Raw genomic sequence first — 16,759 nt, forward strand, 5'->3', positions numbered from 1 at the left:
AATTGTACGGTAACCATATCGTTGATAAGTAGCTACTTTGCTGAATTTGAATCTATCGGGTGGCCATGATGCCTTGCTAGGGGCCAATCTTGATATGTGTATTAGTGAGACGATTAATTGGTGTTAATCGCGATACTATACACTACCGGTATGATGAGGAGCCTATGGGTCACACATATAGAAGATAATTTAAGAGCGAGGAAGTTAGAAGGGCGTTTTCGTCTTTTTAGTGAAAGGGTATTTTGGTAATTTCATAGTGTAATTAAATTTGCTAAGGTCGTAGCCTTTATTTAATTTGTTAGAAAAATTAAATAAGTGAAATTCGTTTAAATATGTGTTCGCATATATTTAAATAAATTATCATTATTGTTAAATGTTAATCTATATATATATATTAAATATATATTAATTGATTTTAATTGAGATAATGATGAAATAAAATAAATATCTAATTGGAGTGTTTGGAAACAAGGAGTGTTTGGGTTGGAGCCCAAGCCTATTCCATATGGGAATAAGGCAATTAAAATATTACAATAAAAGAAAAGTTTTAATTGTAAAAGGTAAGAGATTTTTCATTTCACTCATTCATTGAAAAAGAGAAAAACACACAGCCCCAAAACACTCTCTCCCACGCCAGTTTTAGTTTTTGATTGAAAATCAAATACTCTTCATTTCCTTCTTTGTTCTTAAGGCTAAAGAGAATCTAGCAAATCCCTCTTTAATACCTTGCGATTATCTTCGTGTAGACTACGTCAGTTCGACGCTACACTTGGGTCGGTAGCAAAATACGTTCAGAGACAACTTGGAGGAGCCTCCAAACGTGCGTATGATTTCTTAAACTCTAGGTTAATTTTCTGCAGATTCTTATTTTGATATAAACTGTAAATTTTTGCCCTAATCTTAGTTCTATGGAACGATCCGTATTGTTAAAAGTTTTTGTTTTCCGCTGTGTAAATGGATCGCTTCCTAACATAATGTTTCTATCCTGTAAAGACCTTTTGATCCTTAGTGATGTCTAGTTCGCATTAGTGGAGAGTAGTTCGATACTTAGGCTTATGGAGTCTACCACCATTTGATAAACTTTGCATTTCTGCATAAAATAATCCGAGAAGTCGAAAGGTGAACTAACGTGGGGATTACCTACTCAGGAGACCGATAGAGAAAGATAGTCAATCAACTTTTAACTTCTTGGAGTGTTAAGCATTTTCCAGTAATAATGATTCAACAATTTTTTAGACTTGTATAAATTCTAGGCAGTTCTTTGTGTTTAATTTTGATTCTAATTTCTCTCATTTCATTTTCAATTTTGTTGTCTTTTTTTGTTTGTTAGTTGTTCTCTTTTAGTCAAATTTTGTACCTGATGCTCAAAGACGAGCATGTCTTAATTTTGGAGGTATTTGATAATCCTAGGATTATACTGTTTTATCTAGGCTTTTTGGCCAGATTTTGTATACTTCTTCTTTCGTTTGTGCCTGAATTGCAACTTAATTTCATATATTTTATGTTTTAGGCCAAAAGGAGCAATTAGAGCAAATACTAAGTGGAATTGAGTTTTTAGACCCAGAAGCAAGCGAATCTCAGGATTCGGGGAAGTTTTGAAGCGGATTTGAAGCACTATGAAGCTTGTTCCTATTAGAGATCACTAAAGATTCAAGTAAGGAAGCAAGCGGAGGGCAGTTTCATAATTTCAAAATAGTTCAGCAAAGTTCGCCACAGCAAAGTTCTTTCTTCGCCGCAATGATAAACTCTCGGGTCCGATAGTGAATTAGAAGCCAACTCGATGTCATGGCGAAGTTTATTCTTTACTGCGGCGAAGTCTGCAAATTTCAGTTATTAAAATTGTGCATTTTAATTTTATGCGAGAGTCTTAGGTTTTTTTTTTTACCGACTATATAAAGGGGACTTAGTCATTTTATTGGGGGTTCGACTTTGTTTTGGGAGAAAGAAGAGAAGATTGGAGATTGAAACTCTTTGGAATCATCAAATATGGAAGATTTTGTTCTCTTTTCTTTATTCCATTATGTTGAATTCTTTGTTTACAGTTTTTATTTTGATTTGCTTTAATTTTAGTATGAACTAACTCACTTTTAGGTTAGGGTTTTGATGTAATTGGGATTTTAATGTTTAATTAATATATTGATGTTGCTTTTACATTCTATTGCATGGATTGTGTGATTACTCATGTTTTTATCGAATTACTTGTTGAGCATGATGAGACTGAGAAGTGAATCATGTATTAGCTTCTTAGGATAATTGTCATTGTTTTATTGAACGCTAGAGATAGGTTTGAGAATCAATGAAATCAATTTAGGATTCCATTTAGCTTAACGAACTTGGAACTATTAACCTTCAATTTGTTGGGTGCAGAAGCTTAATAGGGATAAGTAGGAAAACATAGTCTGAGAAGGTATGTTTTACACATTAGGGTGTCCGATTTATAATCCGTGCATATGAGTGTAGAAGTAACAGAATTCGTAGATTAATTCATAAAATCCTAATGAAGTCAAAACCTTAACCGCTTTGTTTTAATTGATATTTCTCTTGAATTAACATTGTTGTCATTAATTAGATTTTAAAGTACGTAGTGAATTTTGTTTTAACTTTGGCTTGATTTTCTCCCACAAATCCAAACATCTTTCAGTTTCTCCAATTTGATAAACAATTAGGAAAATCAGTTCTTAACACGCAATCCTCATGGGAATGATACTCTTCTTATCACTTTATTACTTTTTACGACTAGTGCCTTTGCTTCACATTGCATGATGTCATTTCAAACCAGATATATATGTGGATGACTGACAAAAGATACATTCCACTTAATGCTGATGATGTTGCCATTCGGCTGGATTTGATCTCTCAAGTTCATGGGGTAGAACGAGCAGAAAACTATTTCAATAATGTTTCAAAATAATTAAGGAGATTTCATGTTTATTCTGCTCTTCTCAAATGCTATGCCAATGCATAATCTGTGGAAAAAGCAGAGGCCACCATGCAGGAAATGAGTGATTTGGGATTTTTTTATAAGAACACCACTGATTTACAATTCTATGCTTAATCTTTATTATAAGACTGGAAATTTTGAGAAATTTGACAGTCTGATACATGAAATGGAAGAAAAAGGCATCAGTTATGACAAAATGACATTTTGTATCCGTCTAAATGCCTATGCAGCTACTTCTGATGTTGAGAGGAATTGACAAGATTGTAAACATGATGGAATCCTATCGCACTGTTCTCTTAGACTAGGAATTATATGCTACTGCAGCTAGTGGGTATACAAAAGCTGGGTTTTTGGACAAGTCTTTGCAAATGCTGAAGAAATCTAAGGGACTAATATCGGGTGAAAGTAAAGCATACAAAATTCTTATAAAACAGTATGCAACAACTGGGCGGACAGATGAAGTTTTAAGACTTTGGGAAATCTCCAAGAAGAATTTACTGTTTACAACAGTGGCTATAAATCTGTCATACCTTTTCTATTAAAATTTGATGACTTGGAGAGTGCTGAGAAGATTTTTGATGTATGGGAATTGTAGAGTCTAACCTATGATTTCCGGATTCCAAACTTCTTGATTGGTTGTTACTGTAGAAAAGGCCTTTTGCAGAAGGCTGAATCTCTTATAGGCAAGGCAATATTGAAGGGGGAGAAGCCGGATTGGAAGACATGGTTTTATATGGCAACAGGATATCTTAAGAATAATCAAACTCTAGTGGCAGTGGAGGCAATGAAGGAAGCGTTGGTGGTTTTTCGAAATAAGTGGAAGCCAAGTAAGGAACACTAGGCAAGCTCTTTGAACGTATTAAAAGATGGAGTAGAAGACATAAAGGGAGTCGAGGAATTTTTAAATTTGCTCAGGAAAAAGAATATTATCTCTGAGGATCTCCAAGAAAAATGGTTGAGTAATGTCCAGAATGGGAAGTTTAACTTCGACGAACTTAGTAAGTTTTATGGTGATGCTTTAATTGATGATGCAGAAGCACTTTCAGCACCCGAGGTTGATAACGATGACTCAGTAAAAGAACAGGAAACATGTTGAATACGAATTCGAAACAAATTTAAACTTTCAGGAAGCTGAGACTCTCAGGTCTGAACCTAGTCAAAACCACAGACTCTTGCAAACCACCAAAATTAAACACTGGGACAGAGTTGTCCACTGAGTCGACTAAAACAACTATACCCAACCTCCCATCAACTGTCCTCTCTATCTTTTCCGGGGCGGGGCGTGGAAAGCCATGTTTACAACCGTCACTGGTGCCCTCTCCAAAAGTGGAGGAAGAAAACAGGCATATTCGGGCCCGAACCAGCTGGCACAGTATTGCCCAATCCAAACCGGAACCTGGCCAACCCATGTTGAACAGGGAGAGGTTGTTAAACAGGCATTGAGGGTTTTATCGCAGTGTGGTGGAGGTGAAAGAGAAGGGATTAGTAGCACCAAAGTGGGGCCAAGGCGAGTATGGGGCACAGGAAGAGAGAGAGGGAGAGGGAGAGGAGGAGAGAGGATGTTTAGAAGGGATCATTTGGTTCAGGAATGTTAGATTACTGGAATGTTGGATCACTGGAAAGATAGATTACCTTGGAAGATTACTGGAAATCTTTAGAAAAATGTGTTTGGTTAATTGGTGGGTATGTTATGTTAATATGTTTGGTTATGGGGAATAAATTGGTGGGTATGTTATTTAAATTACCAAATTGTCCCCTTTTCAAATATTAATATAGTATTATTTTTATTATTAATTTTTAATAATTTCTTTTAACCCCAATATTTCAGATTTAGTTAAAACACCCCCGCTTATATAAAACTTTAATTTATTATGAAATCACCCCCACCACCTGCCGTCGCCACTGACCACCATCGGAAGTCTCCGAAAGTCCCCATCAACAGCCGACCGTGACCAAGAGGCTTCGATATGGCCGTTTCCGGCCATATTGATGGCCGAAAACGGCCATATCGAAGCCTTCTGGAGTCTCCCATCGAGTCTACTTCTTTTTTAGGGACTCCGGTGATTTTCCAGCGGCAGCCATGGTGGTTGGCCGCTGTCGGCGGTGGTGGCTGGGTGGCAGTGGTGGTGGTGGCTGGGTGGCAAGGTGGTCTGCTAATTATTTTAAATATAAGGGCATTCTTGTCCAAAATTTTAATTAAATAGGCGTAAAATTGAAATAGGATATTAATGTAAATTTGTTTTAAAGTAGGGATATTATTGTCCAAAATTTTTATTAATAAGAGATAAAATTGTAACAAAAAAAGGTAACCCTGGTAATTTCAGAATACTTAAGAAAATAAAGGTAATTAGATTACCTCCGATATTACCAATAGTAACCACTATTGGTATTTGAAGATTACCGGTATCTTATATTACTTGACAATCAAACATGGTAATCAAGTAATATGAGATGATATTACCCTAATAATCCCATATAACCCCTAACCAAACTCCTTTGAAGGGAAATGGAGGATAAAGATGAAGGATTTGGTGCAAGTTTGTATTTTGGAGACAATGCTGATGGGGACAAAATGGCTGAGAAAATTGGGGTTGAGAAAATTGGGATTAATGTTTTTTTAACACCTAAAATTTAAGAATAGGAGAATTTGGTTATTTTAGACGCCTAAAGAGCCTAGATTTTATGTAACTCTCGTAAATATAAAAAATATCAACTGAATTAAAGAAAAGGGGCTAACATACTATTTTTGAAACTAACAGTGCTCCTCAACAATTAGATTAAACCTATGGGCTTTACTGTAATTATTCCTAAAAATAAAATATAAAAAAAAAAAACCCTTAAACCCTTCTATTGCCTTCACTCTAGAGCTCTTCATTTCTCTCTTTCTCTGTATTTTATCTTGCAAATGAAGCGTGTAAGCTCGCTTACAATCCTTGAAAGCATCAAACTTCAGCTCTGTTTAGGAAATGTTTCAAGAATTTTCTCATACTCAACCGCAACACGAAACCTCACAACAGAATGGAGAAATTGGAACCCGTACCCAAACTCAATTTGCAATTTATTCCATCGTATCACGTCACTGGGAGGTCCAACGGTCTCCATTGTTCCCTTGCTCGATCAATGGGTCCAAGAGGGACGAACAGTAGAGAAAGAACAACTCCAACTCTTCATCAAACCAAAGAGTTGCAATCCTTTGGACCATTCATCAAAGAACAGTAGAGGTATTAACAAATTAATTAAATTTTACTTCTAGGAATTATTTCGCGCCTTGTTGTACTTATCTTTAAAATTCATAGCAAAATTTGAAATTTTCTTTTCTCCAATTTTTTATGGTTTGATATAATATTCAAAATTTGTTTTCAGATTAAAAATTATAGAACATCATGAAAACTACTTTTGGTCGTTTTCTAATGATTACAATAGTTTTAAGGATTGTATCAAAAATCCATTTTTGAAAACATTCTGGCTCATTTTTACTGAATCGTATTTTCATAAAATTGTTCTATATTTCTTGTTTTAATATGTATAAAAATAATGAATACAAATCCTAGATCAAAGAGGCTTTAGTCAAAATAAATTTTAACTTTAAATAAGTGTTAACTCAGTAAAGAAAAAAAAAATAGCAGGGCATATTTGATATATAATTTAAATACAATTTTTTGTTTTTGAAAACAAAGGATACAACAAATCTTATGAAAAATGCATTCGGTAAAAATGTGTTGAATTGTTTTCGAAAACATTTTTTTAATAGAATCTTAAAAATTAGTGTAAAATTAGAAAATGATTTAAATTTGTTTTCACAATTTTCTGTGGTTATTAATCTGAAAACATTTTTTTGGATATTATAACAAATTTTCAAATATTAAAAATACAACTCAAAAACTTTTTTTGAAAATTATGTTTAATCACAAATCAAACGGACATGTATTGAGATTTCAGATTAAGTGACCAAAATAAACGCATCGTAAGTATCCTCGCATAATAAAATATTAGGGGCATGAATAGCAATTCCTAAACTACAAAGGACTTTTCAAATATTTTATAAAACAATCACGTACTTGAAAGTTAAAACCCATAAAGAGCCAAAACCCTTAAACCCTGAGTGAGCAATATCCTCTTCAACTTCAACTTCACCTTCACATTTCGCTCTCTGATTCTCTGAAATTGTTAGAGCATATGAAGCTTGTATGCTTGCGTGCAATTCTTGAAAGCGTTAGCTTCACCATCGAAATGTTTCCAGTGTATCTTCATACTCGACAGCTACAAGAAACCTAAGATTGAAACAGAGACGCCGAATTTCAAACTCAATGATCACTCTGTTCCATCGAATCTCACAATTTCTGATGTTGAATTAATAGGTCCAAGAAGGATGATCCGTAGACAAATTACAACTCCGAGACTTCATCAAATGATTGTGGTCCTTTAAACAATACGATCCTTTTATATAACTCTTGTAACTATAGCAAATATCAACTAAATTAAAGAAAAGGGGCTAACATCCTATTTTTGAAACTAGCGGTCTTCCTTAATAATTAGAATAAACCTATAGGCTTTACTGTAATTATTCGTTAAAAAACAAAAAAAAAAAAGGGTCAAAATCCTCAAAACCCCTTAAACCTTTCTATTGTCTTCACTCTTGATCCCTTCATTTCTTTCTCTTTCTTTGTAATTTTTTCCTGCAAATGAAGCTTGTAAGCTCGCGCACAATCCTTGAAAGCATCACACTTCAGCTCCGTCTTAGAAATGTTTCGAGAATTTCATCATACTCAACCGCAACACGCACAACAGAAAGGAGAAGCTCGAACCCGGACTCAATGCGCGGTCTGTTCCGTCGTATCACGCCGCTGGGAGATCCAGCGGTCTCCATTGTTCCCATGCTCGATCAATGGGTCCAAGAAGGACGAACCGTAGAGAAAGAACAGCTCCAACTCTTCATCAAAGAGTTGCGATCCTCCAGACGATTCACTCACGCTCTCCAGGTATTAACAGATTAATTATATTTTAAATTAATTAATTTTTTTTCTTAGGAATTATTTCGCGCCTTGTTGTACTTATTTTTAAAAGTCATAGCAGATTTTGAATTTAGAGACATAATTTGATTCACTTTCTTAGAATTGTTTATTTTGATTCCGGATTTGCATGTAAGTGACCGGGCCTTGAGGGAGGTGAATGAGTAGGTTTGTAGCTTAGTTTTGTTAATTTCGTTTGTCAATAACTATTTTTAAATGGAGCTGTGAAGAAAATTTTGATTCCTTTTGAAAACGTGGCATTGTCCGGGTGTGGTGGAAGATGATGGCTCAAAATATTTTTAATATGTTGATTTGGCATTAATAAGTTCATGCTTATACTCCATTAGTCTTGCGTTTTGAGAAAAGTTTTATGCATTTTGTTTTCTGTCAAATTCGTATGTTTCCTATTAGAAAAATAAGATATTTCCCGAACAAATTTGATGACATGGGTTAAAATTTTGTATCCGCTTATGACTGGTGAACCAGGAAAATAATATATAGATTCCTTTAAGAAAAAGAAAAGGGATTGGAATGGGTTGGCTATTAAACTTCTTCGAGTTTTTGGAACGCAGATCGCTTAATCTTTCACTTCTAGGCTTATTAGTGCAATTCTTATTTTTGGAACTTGCATTGGGTTCAGTTGATTATTATATCTTTTTGCCCCGTGTCTAACTTGTAATTTTAGAGTTGCAATTGGTTCATGATCTTTTTGTTGCTCTTGGTCCTCCATATTTTATCAAGGAATTGATTGATTTCACCCTGAATTTTCTTGAATAGAGTGATATAATCACATTTAAATATTCTGTGTTTAGAGTTTAAGTGATCATAAAATTTTGATCTATCATATATAATTTGCACCTGGAGTTGTAGTTGTGATGTTGATTTGAAGTTATTTGTAAAGATGCTTAGCCTTTATATGATTACTTCATTTTAGTCATTTCATTGTTTTGGTGTCTCACTAAGATATCTCTTTGTCTCTCTACACCAGATATCTATGTGGATGACTGACAAAAGATATCTCCAACTTACAGCTGGTGATGTTGCCATTCGGTTGGATTTGATCTCTAAAGTTCATGGAGTAGAACAAGCAGAAAACTATTTCAATCATATTCCAAAACAATTGAGGTTTTCTGCTTATTCTGCTCTTCTCAACTGCTATGCCAATGCAAAATCTGTGGAAAAAGCAGAGGCCACCATGCAGGAAATGGGTGATTTGGGATTGTTTGCCAGAACACCACTGATTTACAATTCTATGCTTAATCTTTATTATAAGACTGGAAATTACGAGAAATTTGACAGCCTCATTCATGAAATGGAAGAAAAAGGCATCAGTTCTAACAAAATAACATTTTGCATCCGTCTAAATGCCTATGCAGCTACTTCTGATGTTGAGGGAATTGACAAGATTGTAAACTTGATGGAATCCTGTCCCACTGTTCTCTTAGACTGGGAATTTTATGCTACTGCAGCTAGTGGGTATGCAAAAGCAGGGTTTTTGGACAAGTCTTTGCAAATGCTGAAGAAATCTGAGGGACTAATATCGCATAAAAGCCGCTTTGAAGCTGCTAAAGCATACGAATTTCTTATAACCCAGTATGCAACAACTAGGCAGAAAGATGAAGTTTTAAGACTTTGGGAAATCTACAAGAAGAATGCTACTGCTTACAATAGAGGCTATATATCTGTCATAAAATCTCTGTTAAAATTTGATGACCTGGAGAGTGCTGAGAAGATTTTTGAGGAATGGCAATCACAGAGTTCAATCTATGATTTCCGGATTCCAAAGTTCTTGATTGGTTGTTACTGTAGAAAAGGCCTTTTGCAGAAGGCTGAATCTCTTATAAGCAAGGAAAAATTGAAGGGGGGGAAGCTGGATGGCAAGACATTGTTTTGTATGGCAACAGGATATCTTAAGAATAATCAAACTCTAGAGGCGGTGGAGGCGATGAAGGAAGCGTTGGTGGTTTGTCGAAACAAGTGGAAGCCAAGTAAGGAACGCTTGGCGAGCTCTTTGACATTCTTAAACAATGGAGTAGAAGACATAGAAGGAGTCGAGAAATTTATAAATTTGCTCAGGGAAAAAGACATTATCTCTGAGGATCTCCAAGAAAAGTGGTTGAGTAATGTCCAGAACGGGAAGTTGAACTTCGACGCACTCAGTAGTTTTTATGTTGATGCTTTGATTGATGATGCAGAAGCACTTTGACCGCCCGAGGTTGATAACGATGACTCAGTAAAAGCTGTTATTTTAAGGTTGTGACTCGTAAAAGCTTTTGGCTTGGGTGCATAGCCATTATCTTCGGGCTATGGCTTGTCAGATTCAGGCTTGGGTGCATAAGCATTGTCTTCGGATTGTGGCTTATAAGCTTCAGACCTCTCCTGATCGAATGATTTAGAACTATAAATATATCTCATCTTGTATTTGTCTTCAGATTTTGGTTCATAATTATATTCCTGAGAATTTGGCTCGTCACCCTTAGGGTTGCTGCCATAGCCATAATCAGCAAGAATCAACGAGAAGAGACCATGACTCTAAAAATTTGTAAAATCTTTAAAAGCTATCTATATTTATTAACAAAGACTTAATATTCCGTGAGATATAAGGATTAAAGATGATTATTGTGATATTAATATTGTTATGAACATACATAGGATAATTTTTCGGTCATCGGATTTCGATAGCCCATTTACAGCAGCCAGCAACTATGATGACAGTCAAACTATAATTTTTTTAAGAGTAAACGACATGTTCCCACCCCAGGTTTGACGAAATCCCAAATTGGTACGCCAAGTTCTATTTATTCCATATTCCCACCCTTAAAATAACACTGTTAACATTTTTTGGGTTAGTGAGGGTGCAATTACCATAATGTCCTTAACCGTAAATTAATAGATTATATTTTAGCCCCTAAATTACTAAAATTATAAATTAACCATCTTGTTTTGAAATTACTTCAATTACACCCTCAATGATTGCGTACCGTCTCGATTTTCACCAAATCTGGGCTGTTTCCGATGACGGCAAAACCCCTGGTCACCTCCATCAGCTTTCCCATCGTCCGTCGTCCAAAACCCCTTTGATTCCTGACTCATTGACCTCTCCAATCGACGGCGCCGTCAGGGTTAGGTTTTTGTCATTCTTCACCAGATTCCGGCAATGAAAATCTAATTCGACGTCACCACTACAACTAGCATCTCCTAATCTACAAAACCCCTATGTCCCAGCAACCGTTTAGTGGTCATTCTCCGGTGGAGATCGAAGAAAACTAGCCGCATGTGGCGGCTGTCGTGGCTAGCCATCGGCGAGTGATAAGGGGTTGTCAAGGGTACGGTTTTGTAGAGGGGAGTATGAGGGTTCGAATGGTGGTGACAATGGTGATTTTGGGTGGAAGAATCGCCGGAAAAGGGCGAAAAATGTCGACGGTGAGGTTGGCTAACGTGCGCCAGAACTTTATTAGGGGCTGCGATCTGTTAATGTGCGCCTCCTCTGTGAAATGACCAATTTACCCCTGAGCCGTTATATCTAACCATTTCCCGTTACTTTAAGGGTGGGAATATAGAATAAATGGAACTTGACGTACCAACTTGGGATTTCGTCAAACCTTGGGTGGGAACATGTCGTTTACTCTTTTTTTAAAGCTTTATTCAATGTTATCATATAAAATTTATGTTTATTTATGAATAAATGTACTTAAGGTAATTTAGTTCAAGAATATTTTAAAACTTTTTTAGATTCTAGAAAAAGCGATGAAATCTGGTATGTTTGATTTATGATCTAAAAATAATTTTTTAAAATACAATCTCAAAAAAGAAATGTAAAATTAGAAAACGATTTAAATTTGTTTTCATAGTTTTATGCATGGTTATCAAATCGCGTATCGTATCGTGTATCGAAAACCTAATTTTTTGAATCGTGTATCGCGTATCGTATCGTAAGATACGTCTTTTTCAAAAAAATTAATAAAATAATCAAAATTTTCTAAAAATTAATATAATCCCCAAGATTAATTAAAGAATTTTGTGGTATTATTGACTTTAAATAACGGTATTACATAATCAAAATTAATCACAAAATTCCAAGATCAATGTCAATATCTATATCTCCACTTATATTATTATTATCATGTAAAATGGGCAATACATATTCCTCTTCACTTTCTCCATGCAAAATAGGTAAATTTGGACAGGTTTTGGTGAATCGGGTTGGGTGACCCGGTTTCTATCCAAATTTTTTTTTTGGACATTTGGCCCAAATTAATAAAATCGTATCGATTTATATCGATATTTTTAAGGATACGAACGGATACGTATCGTATCATAGGATACATATCAACGTATCGAATGGTTTAGGATACACTCTCTGATACGTATCGTTGGCAACCTGTATCGAATCGTATCGTATGATACGTATCGGGTATCGTAGGATACTAACAACCATGGTTTTATGTAGTTATTGATATGAAAATCATTTTTTGATATTATAACAAATTTTCAAATATTAAAGATATTAAAAACTTGAATCATATTAGTTTTTCAGAATTATGTTTAATTACAACTCACAAGTCAAACGACCATGTATTGAGATTTCAGACTAAGTGACCAAAATAAACACATTTTGGAGCTCTTTGGTTGAGGGTTACCTCTCATTACTCCAATAATGTCATCTTATATTATTGACATTATCATGTTTGGTTGTCAAGTAATATAATATTCCAGTAATTTTTCAAAACCAATAGTAATCACTATTGATTATATAAATAGTAATCTGAATACCACTATTTTCTTAAGTATTCTAAGATTACTTGATAATCTAACTTTTGTTACAATTTTACCCTTTATTAATCATATTTTAGAACAATAATTCTCTTTTTATCTAAATAATTTACTAGAATTTTCATGAACAATTTTAGACTTATACAGAAAAATATGAAGATAATTTATACCCTTGCACTTCCACCAAATAACCCAATACCACAATCAGCCACTGGCCACCACAGTCGCCACTGGCGTTTGTTGCCAGAACAATACATGATCGGTTAGATCTGGTCAACCGTGCGCCAATTTGGCTGTTAATGGCCATAGATTTGGCCATTAATGGCCATGGATCTGGTTGGAAAAGGCCAGATCCATGGCCATAATAGATCTGGCCGTTTCTGGCCATTAATTTGGCCAGAAACTGCTAGATCAGCACACGACCGACTATATCCGACCGGTCCTACGCTGTTCAGGTCACGGCTGGTAGTGGTGGCTAGCAGCCAGCAATGGCTTGGGTGGGTGGGATTATTTTTGTTACAATTTAAACTTTTATTGTGACTATGGTGTTTTAACAAAATATCAAATGTAAGGAGTTAAAAAAATAATCCAAATAATAATATTAATATTAATAATATATAAAATGTAGGGGGTTAAAAAAATAATCCAAACAACAACAACAATAATAATAATAATTATATTTAAAAAGAAGGGCAATCTAGCAATCTATACAATATATCCACCCATTTATTCTTCTCAATTAAACATATCAATATAACATACCCATCATTTTATTCCAATCTAACCAAACGCATTTAATATAACATTCTCAATAATCTTCAAGATAATTTATCTTCCCATTAATATAATATTTTCAGTAATACAATATTCCTTAAACCAAACGCATACTCTAAGTGATATCCCCTTACAAAATATTAGGGCCGTGGATAAAAATTCCTAAACTATGCAAGTCTTTTATAATTTTCTAAAGCCTCAGGTACTTCTTAAAACCTATAATAGTGACCCAAAGCCCTTAAACCTTGCGTGAACTCGGGGCTTCCTCTTCAACTTGACCTTCACATTTCGCTCTTTGATTCTCCAAAATTGTTAAAGCAAATGAAGCTTGTACGCTTGCGTACAATTCTTGAAAATGTCAACTTTCAACTCTGTTGTCGAAACGTTTCGAGTATTTATTCACACTCGTTAGCTATAGGAAACCTAAGACCGAAGCGAAGACCCCAAATTTCAAACTCAATGAACGCGCTGTTCCATCGGATCTCTCAACGCTCTATTGCTCCAATGCTAGACCAATGGGTCCAAGAAGGATGAACTGTCGACCAATTACAGCTCAGAGACTTCATTAAACGATTGCGGTCCTTTAAACGATATGGTCATGCTCTATAGGTATTAATAAATAAAATATAATTTCTATGTGTATATTTTTTAACATTTCAATTTATATATGTATTTTTTGAAAATATTTAGCTTAAGAAAAGCCTTGAAGTTCATTAGAGAAATTGAATGGAGTTTTAAGAATTATCGGGATTCTCTGGTTTATGTTTTCCTGCATTAGCTCAATCCACTCGTAATTTGAGAAAAAAGAAACAAAATAAAAAATTTGACCTAAAACAGATAATTGGATTCGCAAGTTGTAGTTGCCATACTAGTCAATGCTGGTGATATGGCCACTCGGCTGGATTTGATCCATAAAGTTTAGACGATAGAGCAAGCAGAAAATTACTTTGATAACATTCCAATTCAGTTAAGGGGCCATGAGGTTTATTCCACTCTTCCCAACTGCTATTTGAATGAAAAATCTTTGGAGAAAGCAGAGGCCACCATGCAGAAAGTGAGGGATTTGGGGTTTGCTAAATATCCTCTGGTTTACAATACTTTGCTCAAGCTTTATTATCAAAATGAAAATTACGAGAAACTTGACAGTTTGATGCATGAAATGGAAGAAAAAGGCATTGGTTGTGACAAAGTTACATTCGGCATCCGTCTTAGTGCCTATGCAGCAACTTCTGATGTTAGGATATTTGAAAAAGTGTTTTAAGTTCAGTTGAGTTGAATAAAATCGAATAAGATTTGAATTTGAAAATATAATTGGTAAAATATTTGAAAATTATATTAGAGTTAGATAAATTGTTGAATAATTGTTGGGTATAATTTTTGGAAAAGGATTTTAAGATAGAATATGTGTTTGGTGCATCTTATTAAATATTTTATTATTTGATTATGAAACTTTTTTATTTTAATTTAAATAATTGTTTGGTAATTTTTTTATCACTATGTTTAAAACAAATTCTCTATAATAATTTCAACTACTAATACATCATTTAAAAACTAGGAATTTTGTACATTACAATATCATAAATTCATAATACATTAATATATATCTAAATTAATAATAGGAAGCTACTAGTAATCACTTATAAAAAATCTTCGAACACCTATATTCCATTAACAATTAGGACATGGATACATGTTGGAACCACATATCAGTAGTTATGTTATCCCTCAGAGTTGTCATGTTGTATGTATTACGTTGATATGATTGATTTGATCCCTCCCCATTGCCTTCATTTTCTTCCTCATTTTCCATATCAAAATCTTCATCCTCATAAACTCCATCTTCATTAATTTCTTCGAAGATAAGGTCTTGCATATTGAACATCCTGATAAAATTATGAATTATACAACATGTCATAACAATTTTAGTTTGTCTCTTCAACGAGTAATTGTTCATGCCTTCAAGAATACGAAACCTATTTTTCAAAACACCAAAGGTTTTCTCTATAACATTCCGAAGAGATGCATGTCTATAATTAAAAAATTGAAAGGGTCCATTCTGGTTACGACGTTGATCGGCAACATGGTAAAGGAACCCGTCTATGCAGGGTAAGGGACCCACCTCTATTCGCATAACCGGCATCAACGTAGTATTTACCTATAATAAAATATTGAATATTATTTGCTCAATGGCTAAAAAAAATGTTTATAGTACGCTAAAATACGTAAAGAAGTTAGTTATACCTGGTGGAAAACCAGAATTAGGATTATCTAGAAATGAATTTAAAATTCTAAAGTCATAGACAAATCCTTCCCACCGGCGACGACATAAGTGAACAACATCTTGAAATCGCATACAGCCATCACATTTTGTGACAATATTTCTTTATGATTAAGATACAACTTAGCTAACCCAAGCATGTACATGTGTACCATTAATAGCTCCAATACAATTCTGTCGACAAAATTAAATTTTAATAATATAAGAAGACTAATAAATTATATAAAACAATGAATATAACTACCAACAAATTAAAGATAATAATGAAGTACCTTAAAGAAATGGTAATAGTTTGGGTTGGTCGATATCTCCGATGGAATATCATTGGAGTCAGGTGGCTTGATAAACATTGATTCATAGACTGCATCACAAACTCTTCCAAAATGTCTAGAGATTGTCTCACCAAAATGTTGGTAATCCTCCAAACAAAATCTATTCGTTGCATTTTTCCCCACTATTGTCAAAAATATCATAACTTTCTCTTGAATACTTATGCTCTTGGTTCTTTGCAATTGGCCTTGTTGTGCCAATATATTACCTAAGGTCTCAAAACATGGTTTGTACATGCAACACTTATCGTACAATCTTGAAGGATGACCATTTAATAGCGCCAACATATAATCATGACCATTTAATGAAGATATATGCCTACGTTGACGTCCTTGCCTGTTGAACTCCGTTTCTAACGCAACAATCACACATAATGTGGTTGCAACATCTTCATATACTTCTTCACGTTAATTATTTCACTTACAATTAGTACATCTAGACAACGACATCTATACCTATCCAATTGTGACAATTTGTTCATCAATTCATACTTTTTGTAGTACTTAGCAAAATATAACATTCAATTTTTAAATCTACTTACAATCGTCAACATATATTTACAATCTTCAACATATATGAAACATGTTATTTCACATTGCACAACAACTCATTTTTCATCGATTCTTATAATATCAAAGTAAATGAAGTCTTTAA

At 34.4% G+C, this 16,759-nt stretch overlaps 2 protein-coding genes and 1 pseudogene across 2 annotated transcripts; 2 read left to right on the forward strand and 1 right to left on the reverse strand.

Annotated features, from left to right (window-relative positions):
* The first annotated feature begins 2,785 nt into the window (after positions 1–2,785).
* Positions 2,786–4,037, forward strand: LOC116142303 (annotated as a pseudogene).
* Positions 4,038–7,595: 3,558 nt separating this feature from the next.
* On the forward strand, positions 7,596–10,423 carry LOC116142376 (pentatricopeptide repeat-containing protein At2g20710, mitochondrial-like). Its single transcript, XM_031427798.1, has 2 exons — positions 7,596–7,920; positions 8,939–10,423. The coding sequence occupies exons 1-2, from the start codon at positions 7,624–7,626 to the stop codon at positions 10,154–10,156; spliced, it is 1,515 nt and encodes a 504-aa protein (XP_031283658.1). The 5' UTR covers positions 7,596–7,623; the 3' UTR covers positions 10,157–10,423.
* A 4,749-nt stretch (positions 10,424–15,172) lies between these two features.
* On the reverse strand, positions 15,173–15,637 carry LOC116142319 (putative nuclease HARBI1). Its single transcript, XM_031427752.1, has one exon. The coding sequence runs from the start codon at positions 15,635–15,637 to the stop codon at positions 15,173–15,175; it is 465 nt and encodes a 154-aa protein (XP_031283612.1).
* Positions 15,638–16,759: the final 1,122 nt, after the last annotated feature.

The sequence above is a fragment of the Pistacia vera genome, unplaced genomic scaffold (genome assembly GCF_008641045.1).
Source record: "Pistacia vera cultivar Batoury unplaced genomic scaffold, PisVer_v2 Contig407, whole genome shotgun sequence".
Classification (NCBI taxonomy): Eukaryota; Viridiplantae; Streptophyta; class Magnoliopsida; order Sapindales; family Anacardiaceae; genus Pistacia; species Pistacia vera.

Bases quoted from the DNA above. Each gene is read 5' to 3' on its own strand.
- LOC116142376 (XM_031427798.1), top strand. From the start codon at position 7,624: ATGAAGCTTGTAAGCTCGCGCACAATCCTTGAAAGCATCACACTTCAG. The intron at 7,921-8,938 runs GTATTAACAGAT...TCTCTACACCAG, and splicing joins GATTCACTCACGCTCTCCAG to ATATCTATGTGGATGACTGA.
- LOC116142319 (XM_031427752.1), bottom strand. From the start codon at position 15,637: ATGCCGGTTATGCGAATAGAGGTGGGTCCCTTACCCTGCATAGACGGG.